Genomic DNA, 10318 nt, shown 5'->3' on the forward strand with positions numbered 1-10318 from the left:
TTAGAGGAATACCTCACTAGCGATTTCTTGGACTGGCGTTAGGGACCTTATTTTTTCCTGAAGAATGGCCTCTTTATGTTTGTGCACTTCCTCCTGGGACAAACGAAAGTACAAAAAGTCCAAAAATCAGAATCGTATCTACTTTTTTATTGAGGAATTACTTTTTAAATAAATATAGTAAATTTATATAAAATTATTAGAATATGACATTAACGAATATATACACGAAAGTATTTTGTTTCACGTGGCAACGTTGACAAACTCAGTACAGACTTGATCTACTAGTGTTTAATTTCTCTATACATATAATCTTATATATTTTGAAAAAAGAGATATAAAAAAACTTTAATAACAAAAGTTGTTGAGAAAAAAGTGGCCTTTCATGTGTTTCAAACAAATATTAATAAAATTGAAAAATAAAAAATTAATTTCGATGACGTCACAGCCCTTAGGACGGTTATCTTACCAAGAGCCGAATGTTTGTATCATAATGCTACAAAGATCCTCGCTTGTGGTTTCCTATTTTCAGTAGGCACTGACTTTCGAATAGGAAAATGAATATGACCGAAATTGTAAAAAAGTTTAATAGAAATACAAATTTAGAAAAAAAGGTGAAGTTGAATTAGATTAGAATACTATCAAATATTCGTAACTCGTAACTGATGCAGTGGAAAATTGAAATATATTTTACAAATATTGAGACGTTTCGTTTTCTAAAAACCGCTACCAACAATAAAATCATGGCCAAAAACAAAAGGCGAACTCAAAAAAATAATTTCTTGCTTCAAGGGTACAACATTTGATTTTAATGTATCGCACGTTTCCTATGGTACCTATGGGTAAGAAAATATTTTCTTCAAGAAAATTATTTATTTATTTTTCTACCAACAAATACTTATAATTTCTTATTTCAAAAATAGGTAGCATTTATAATAAATATTTGATATACTTACGGTTAAATGAACTCTATTCTTAATTTTATGATCTACATACATAGATTTTTTATGTTTTGTATTGTATATTAATGTAACGTTTGTTTAATACAAAATTTAATAGTTTTGGTCAAATGATTGTATACACTTATTTTAAGAATATAATTTCTATAATATATCTCAGTAATAATTTTTTTTTTAAATTAGGATAGTTTTAAATTAAGATAAACGTTTATTTAGTTTAATAAATTTATGGTGGCTTAATTAAAGATTAGTATAGGTTTAACATAAATTTCTTTAGAAAATATAAAACATTGAATTTTCTCTTGTCATATAAATATACATATACAAGGTGTCACGTGTCCCACGTTTGTGTCCTTTTTATTTGTAAAACCTCTATAACAGTAAAAAAATAGGTAATAAAACACTCTTTAAAATAAAAAATGCATGGGTACATCTAGAAATGGTTGTAAAAACTAAAATGATAGAATACTTGGTTCAATTTTGAACAAAACAATAAGAACCTCATAATTTTGAAAATTTTATTCGAAATTATATTAACAAGAAAGAAAATTTCTTCCATAGTGACGGTGTTTGCTAGTATCTCCGCGGCTGGTTGATATTAATCATTATAAAAAATTCAGTAAATTTTTACTTTTATTTAGATGTCAGTAGTTCAAGTTTGATTAAATTATGTCAAACAGCTTTCGAGATATTCACATGAAGATATGAAGTCATCAGAGCTGGACAAAATGTATTTAAAATACAAATTACAAAATACTAGTACGAAAGTATTTTAAAATACTTAAAAACAAAATAAGTACTTCTTTGGCAAAGTATTTTAAATATAAATAACTTAGTTAAAATAGTATTTTAGGCCCGGTGCTTTGAGTCTCGATTAAGGCTTGATTAACTAATCAGGAGATTAGAGTGTGAATATACATTATAAAATAAATCAGTATTATATACAGTCTAATCGCCTGATCAGTTAAACAAGCTTTAACCGAGACTCAAAGTACCGGGCCTTAGTATGTTGAATAGTAAATATATTGAAAATATTCATTAACAGTTAAAATATTTTTGTGAAATATTAAATCTGAAACTCTTAAGATGTAACTTAAAAAATATATATTGTATGTGCAAGAGAAGCCTGATTTCAAGATCATCAATAAATAAAAAAAAAACTAGTCATAAGTCTGGACACAATAATCATTTTCATTTGGTGTACTGGACATTCAGAATATTTAATTCACTCATCATTTTATATTAGTTTTTCTTATAATAGTCCACTAATGATTAAAATAAATTAATTTTAAATTTTGATAATTGACTACTGACTTGATTAGTACGTACAACAGAATAGCACATTGCAGAATGCAGAGTAGAATGCACTAAATCCAGGCGTGCAGGTGGGAACGTAATTTTTTTAGCACGTGTTGTACCAGTCGCCAATCGTAACAGGCAAAAAGTATTTGTTTTTGGTATAGATATTTTGCGTATTTTAAATATTTCGAGTAATTTAAATACTCAAGTGTATTTAAATTACATTTAGAAGATGTTAAATACCTTTTTAAAGTACAAAATAGGTACTTTATTAAAGTACATATTCGAAATACAAAATATTTTTAGGGTTATAAGAAATGTATTTTAATTACAAAATACAAAATACTATTTTATATTTAAAATAGTATTTGGTATTTTTTTTGTGAAAATCCTTCCAGCTCTGGAAGTCAGCAACTTTTTCTTCAGAATCGAACAAGAATTTTTCATTTTTTTTTCCAACCATTTCCGGAACTCCCTGTATAGTTTAATTAGAATAATTAAAGGTCGTGTCGATAATGGCAATTAGTGGAAACAAAAAACTTTTGTTTGTAGATCTATTTTCGTTTTTCATTACTTACTTAATATTTTACCATGTAAATACCTATAAATGCCAGTTTTGTTAAAATTACATATTTGAAACATAAATAGGTAAGTATGCAGAATTAAATATTTGTATTTACAAAAACCATTTATATTGCTGTTTAGTAAAATATTGGAATTAAAAAAATTTTAATGTTAAAATGGTTCATATAAGAGTTACATCAACTGCTTACCAACCAAACGAAACCAAAAAAATATATATATTGGGGATGTCGTCAAGTGGTAGTTGGAAGAAAACTCTTTTTTAACTTAAACCAACACTGAAAGAAATCCACCAAGTGAGGGGCTTTGCTAAGATATTTTAGTGACAGTAGGTAAAATTTATGCTGTCACAGAAAAAAAATTCATGCTGCCACAAGTAAGTAGGTACCTACGTTTTGTTGAAACGTGTTTGCTACCACAACAAAAAAAAGTCTAGTGGCTATATGACAGTTCAGTTGGAATTTTATTTTAGTGGACTGTCTATCTGTCCCCAGTGAGTTGCTTTGCTCGGGTAAGTGAATACATCTTTTTAGAATTGATCCAAATGGGGTTAGTCAGTCCTTATTTGTAGCAAATTAGGGCTCACTTACTGTAACGGAGGCCTCACTTAATAATTTCCAAAATAAACCGGATATGCCACCACGTAGCACCGGATATACGTTCGTCAATCGTTAGTCATTGGGTCCTTTAAAATAAATAGATTTTGGGTATTTGCGTAGGTATGCAATAGTACTTATATGCATGCGTGGCTGAATACAAACTCTCACTTCTCGAATAGGGATTTAAAGATTATTTATGCTAGTTTGAAGGTATGTACAACATTTTTAGTTGCATTGCATGGTGCACGAAGAGTGAGGAGAGCCAACAACACCGAAAAATAGTAAATACGGAGTTGACTCACTTGGAGTTAATGAGTTGAAGGGTTAATGATTTTACTCGGTTGGGGTTAATGAGTTGACTCGCTTGGCGTTAATGAGTTGACTCGCTTGAGGTTAATGAGTTGACTAGCTTGGGATTAATGAGGACTCGCTTGGGGTTAATGAGTTGACTCATTTGGGGTCAATGAGTTGAGTCGCTTGAAGTTAATGAGTTGACTTAGTTGAAGTAGCAAAGGGATTATAGCAAAACTGTCTACTTACTGCAAGTGAGTTCCTTCCAGCAAAGCAGTTTTTCTTGAGGTAAGAAGGAAACTCACTTGGCGCCTATTTAATGCAGATATTATGCTACGGTTAATGGATTTTTACTAATCGTAGCAAAGAAATTCTCTCAGGGAAGCTTTCGAGCTTTCACAGCTCCACAAAAAAAATCTAGAAAATTACCCTTGCAGTATGACCATGTCTATCATACGTTTTCGGGGTCGCTGAATTCAAATTCTGGATCCATTTATCCCTATCACTTCAGGATTTTTCATAACTTCAAAAAATAGGCCCAGAAACGCAATAAATCCTCTACCTACCTATCCATTGACCACTTAATTCCAATAACCCCATAACCCCTTAATCTCTTAAAGCTTTAATCCCCTTAATCCCGTAACCTCAAAATTCCATAACCCCAAAACCCTAGTACCCGTTAAGAAAGAGATTTATGTGTTTTGAAGCGTTCGAGCCATGCATGCTTCTTGAGCCTTAAACTCACAATCTTCAATAACCCTATAACTCCGAAACCCCATAACCCAGTGAGAACGAGACTTTCGTTGGGAGAACCTTGTTTTGCCGAACTCAGGAACAACGACGAGGACGTAGTAGGCTGTTCCCTTTGGGGTGCTTTATTAACATGTGTTCCCCTTGCCTCGCACTTTTCGGTGTGCTTTATTAAAGTGAGGTCCCCTTGCCTCTCACTTTTCGGAGTGCTTTTCGACAGTGTGTTCTCCTTGCTTCACACGAATAGCAATGATGTCCGAAGATATGACTCATAAGAGTTGGCACTTCAGTATATTCTTTACTGGGTTATGAGGTTATGGGGTTATGAGGTTATTAAAGAGTATAGGCAACGAATATAGACCTCTTATAGAAGAACGCTCATAGGTTACAAGTCAGGGACGAAATTGAAATGCACGTAGAGCCTATACTAGACTATAGCTGTCCTCCAAAATTACATAGGAGAAACCTATAATATAGGTACCTACTATACACTTCCCCCAAGATTTCGTCCCCGATTTCCAACCCTCAGCGTTCTAAGAGGTCTATTATATTCGTTGGTCTAGGTTTAAGGGCCCCATATTATTTAAATAGTGTTTTCCGCAAAGACAAATAATTTCAAACATTTAATAACTGAATAATCTAAAGCTTATCAAATAATAGGAATGTTATGTCATGCCACATGAGTATTTTCAAAGACGCCGCAGTAAAACGAATAAACAGGTGCAAAAAACGATCAAACCATCAAGGTTTTAGATACAGAAATCTACGAAAATACTAACTTTTTTATATATAATTCCTTATAACATTTACTTGCTTAGTCCTACCACAGACAAAATAGCTATCGCCACAGACCGCTCCTGGAATAGGCCAGCAGTTTTAAATTTCCGAATTGCCCGTAGAGTACACCACCAGCAGAATTTTAGGAAGAATCAAATACAGCGGCCCGCATACCTAAGCGTATCCTAGCAACATATAAACAAGACTTTGGTAATGTTGCCAGGCGTACTTACGGATTTCTTTTGTACACTTTTTTATCAATATCTGTTTTTTGTGATACTGTATTTACTTCAATGTATGATGTAGGTATTGATAAAAATGTTTTTAAAGAATCAACGAATATCTATGTATGTATCATATGATATTCTGCAGTGGTGTTACAATTAAGTTATTTAATCATAATTTCGTTAATTAGCTACCTACTATTTTCATTTTTTGGTATTGAAATACTGCAGAAAATATATTTCCAAATAAACAAAATTCGTAAAATATTTTAAACAGCTTGTAATATAATTTTTTTAATATTTGATGATGACGATAAATTTATTTAATATACAAGGTGGGTTATTAGTACGTCGCGGAATGTAGGTACAGGTTTTTTTTTGTATTTTGACATCCACTTATAGGTTTAATAATTAAAGATAGAAAGAAACTTTAAATACAAATGTACGACTTTTCCTTTATTTCATTTGACATCAAAATTTACTGGCATAAAATATATGTTTAAAATAAAAAAATCATTAAAAAAAAAATAAAATTCATCCTTATGAAAATAACAAACAACGCTTTTTATAACTAACCTTTACAACAACATAAGGAGAATAACTAAAAACGAAATAACATAAATATACCTACAATTTTTACAAATCAACATGCAAGTGATTGTGATGATACAGTTGAAAATATGTTTCAATTTACTATTAATTGCTTCAAAAACAAATTCAAAATTATCAAGTATTTCGTCCTGTATTTTTTTTTCAATACTTGCAAATTTTCAGGTAAAAAAAATATGTCTAAAGGACTGACAATGAGATCGGGGCTGTTTTCTGGCCACCTAAGGTTTCTAATAATATTTTTTAGTGTTCGTTGACGGGATTCTTCCTCCAAGGTAAATTTGCCAATATTCCAGAAGAACTTTTGCACATTATTGTTATTTGAATAATGCAGTTAATTATGTTTTATTTTTCGTCATCAGAATAACTCATTGTAATTTTTTAAATTTTTTAAATTAAAATGGGTTATTCTAATAATGATAAATCCCATGTATTTTTAAAAGAAGGTTCGTTTCTGTCGTTTTTGTTTGATTGTGTGCGAGAGAGATAGAGTTATAGTGTGCGATAGAGATAGAGTTATAGTGTGCGATAGAGATAGAGTGACTCTGTCCTCATAGAAAGCTTATCTCTATGAGGACAAAAAAACAAAAAAGTTAGTTAGTTAAAAATTGCAACAGCAGAAGCGAACGCATTATCTTATCTCTGTATTGATTGATAATTTGTTGTTTTTTTTTAAAATAAATTTCGTATTCAACTATTCCTCGAGGTTCCAGCAATTTTACATTGTGTTAATTTTTTTGAACACCTTGTGTCACAAATATGGGCACTACCAATGACATCCATAATATGCAACACTTATCAATAAATCCTATCAATAAATAATTATTTACCTATCTAAAGAAATCAACAATAAGAGGCAATACCCATCTAAGGATACACAATCTGTATAATGCAATTTTTTTAAACATAGGTTTTGATATCGTACCATATTGGAAGTCGACGCACAAATCTAAAAACATTACTTTCGAGTTTTTGAATTTTCCCATTCCAAGGTGATATAAAATAAATAATTAAATAGGTAAATTCATAGTTTTAATTCTAACTTGATTTATTTTATTTAACATTTAAGGCAAATGTGATTTCCAAACACAAGATAAGTTCCATATCTCTTTAATTACATAATTGAAAGCATTAAATTTATTTAGTAGTTATTATTTGGCAACAAAGCCACCGCTGGAACTGCCGCCTATTAGCAAGTAGAAGAGTTACCACGCTAAATTTTAGAGCTGGAAGCCGGCTAAGGAGACCCTGCTTCCATTTCGGGTTGCCAATTTCCAGCATTTAAGTAGCAGTCTGTAGCGATACGCTATATTGTCTGTGATCCTACATATAAAATTGTTTACTTTTATATATAAGTACGTGAAAATAATTCTTAAAATGTGGGGTTAGAATAACAGCAAACGCATGTTTTACAAACGCTTTTTTTTAGTTATTATTTTATTTGAGTAAATTTAAATGGTAACAATGAATAAACAAAACATCAAGGATTTTATTTTTGTGCTTACATTTGTTCTACACGTTTTACTTTTAAAGATTTCAGTACCTAACAACTCCAGAAATTTCACTATTTTTCGGCCAGGAATATGGCCACCTTAAGGCTCAAGAACATACTCGAACATACTGTGTTTCAGGGCTTTAACGCGCATAAGTCTCTTTCTCTCTTTCTTATCGGATTCTGGGATTTTGGGGTTGTGGCATTTTGAGGTTATGGGGTTTAAGGGTTTAAGGGATTAAGGTGTTAAGGTTATGAAAAATTTTGACGTGGTAGGGTTAAATGGAATTTGGATTCAGCGACCCCGAAAACATATGATAGACGTAGTCAGACTCCAGGGATAATTTTCTCGATTTTTTTTTGTGGAACTGTGATAATTATCGAAAGCTTGATTTAAGTTAAAAAAGAGTTTTCTTTCAACTACCACTTGTTAACATCCCCAATATATATTTTTTGGTTTAGTTTGGTTGGTAAGCAGTTCTAAGTTTTATGATGTAACTCTACTGAACCATTTTAACCTTGAAAAAGATAATAAATAATTATCGAAAGCTTGGTTTAAGTTAAAAAAGAGATTTTTATCAACTACCACTTGGCGACATCCCCAATATATATTTTTTGGTATATATATTATAATTCTAAGAAAAATTATAGATTAGGTACAGAAAATATTTTACATAGTTCCTCGAAAATATATACATTTGAATATAATAAAATAATAGTTGCGATAAATTATTTTATTTAAAACTATCTGATACAAATACATTTTTTTTTGTGCGGCCTCTACGTTTTAGGTTTAAAACATATGCTTGTTTTCATCAACTCCAGCTTTTCTAGAAACCCTCCTATACCAAATTTTATGTAGAAGCCCGAACGTTGTTGAGCATATCTTAAAAAATTAATAAAAAGTTTTTTTGAAGGTTCTTTTTTTTTAAGGATGCAAAATATTGAGATTACCGTACGTATGGCCCACTTGCTTCCGAACATCTGTAAGATGATCATCTAAATAAAATAATATATACTTTAGATAACGTAGAACACCGTTTATGCATATTAATTATTAATAAAAGAATAGGCGACTAATTAAAATCCCGAAAGACAAAGGGTTGGTCTATGTACTCTGTAAAATAATTTTAATACATATTTTGAAAAACTAGCGTGTTTACATATACATAATTAATTTTGTTGTTCGAGCCGAGAGACGATCTTATAAGTTTCCATTTTAAAGTTGCTCTCATCCGAAAGCCGTGCCAAAGGGTTGAGATGACGCTGAGTAAACACCAAGACGAATCTCAAGCGCTTCCTTAATTAATAAACTTCTGCTAATGAAAGAAATAATTAATTTCTGCCTACCACTGTACTGCCGCCATTTTCAACAAAATCTTGAAACTTTCCCCCTAAATTTATAAGGGTTTTATGTGCTTTAGGTGCTATAAATGTTAAAGCAACCTAAGAACTAATTTAATATTTTTTAAACAAATAAGTTAAATATTTCGCGGATTAAATAAATCTCTACTACTCTATTCATCTCCACTACTTTGCAATGAATTTTAACTATTTTCTATTATGACGGTGAGAACCATTAACCCGAAATCCAAAGGGGGAAAGAGGTTGTCAAATGTAAGCCATCAACATACTTAAGTGGTTTTTTATTTATCTGACATTTAAGCTACTCTGAATTCTGTTATCTCCTTTTATTAGAAAGTAATATGTTTAAGGTCCGAGTATGAATTGTATATTCCAGGTTTATACTTTGTTTTCATACATTTAAAAACTGATATTAGATTAGATATAAAGGAAAAGAGGGTCTCTCTAATAACTGACATCGCTTACAGTTTTAGGAGAAGTTAGTCCGTCTGCGGCCACCTGGCAGTAAGGTCAATGTCGTTAGATCTAAAAAAGGCTACCTCAAAAAGAAACAATTCGTTGCTTAAACTGTTATAGTGGGGTAATAAAGGTAATAAATAATACTGATAAATGCGTAATTAGTCAGATTTGGAGACGTCGTTCGCAGTACCCCCTGACGGCCTACAATAGACAAAATTTGTGGACAAGCGTCAGCTCTTACAGTGACTCATCTGTTAGCGTAGCTTATAAATGCAATGGTGTTACTAGCTTTGCAAGATTACAAGTATCTATATGGCTTTTTTCCCCGTATATCATTGTCATGAAAGTATCGTTTACAACATAAATAGTACATTATGTTATAAGTGAAAAAAGTAAACATCAAGTGAGATGTTTGACTCACGCATGCTTGCGAGAGAGTGAGTACAAATTCTCACGCATTAATGACATTTGACTCTCACGTGTGATGTGCGACGGTTTATCTGAGTGATGAAAAAGAAACTTGAAGAGTCAGGTATTGGTTATCAACAACTACGGTCGACATAGATAGTTGCTAATAAATAAAAAAAATCATTTTAATGCGAGTGTGGAACGTGATGGAGTTTTTGACAGAAAATATTCCGTTAGAAGCCGAAGCTGCAATTTTGGGATTGCAGAAAATCGAGATTGGGAAGAAAATTATGAACAACAACAATGCTGAGGTTGCCTCTAATACTGCTTGTTTTAGGGTTACTTCTGACCCTACCTCTTCTACTGCTTGTTATACGGCTATATTAATAGAATATATTATTATTATTATTATTATTATTATTATTATATTAAATGCAAACAAAAAATGTAATCTATGACCAAATTTTGTTGCATTAATTTCGGGACACCCTGTATAATTTACGAGAT

The 10318-nt window shown here is 31.3% G+C and overlaps 1 protein-coding gene across 1 annotated transcript in view; it reads right to left on the minus strand.

Annotated features, from left to right (window-relative positions):
* Positions 1-10318, minus strand: part of LOC108915539 — a 20237-nt gene continuing 9919 nt past the window's right edge. Inside the window, exons 2-3 of the mRNA XM_023457202.1 lie at positions 4473-4710; positions 1-93 (exon numbers count right to left, since the gene is read on the minus strand). Coding sequence (XP_023312970.1) covers positions 1-93; positions 4473-4710 — 331 coding nt within the window. The remainder of the gene's footprint in view (positions 94-4472; positions 4711-10318) is intronic.

Source organism: Anoplophora glabripennis, unplaced genomic scaffold (genome assembly GCF_000390285.2).
Source record: "Anoplophora glabripennis isolate ALB-LARVAE unplaced genomic scaffold, Agla_2.0 scaffold39, whole genome shotgun sequence".
Taxonomy (NCBI): domain Eukaryota; kingdom Metazoa; phylum Arthropoda; class Insecta; order Coleoptera; family Cerambycidae; genus Anoplophora; species Anoplophora glabripennis.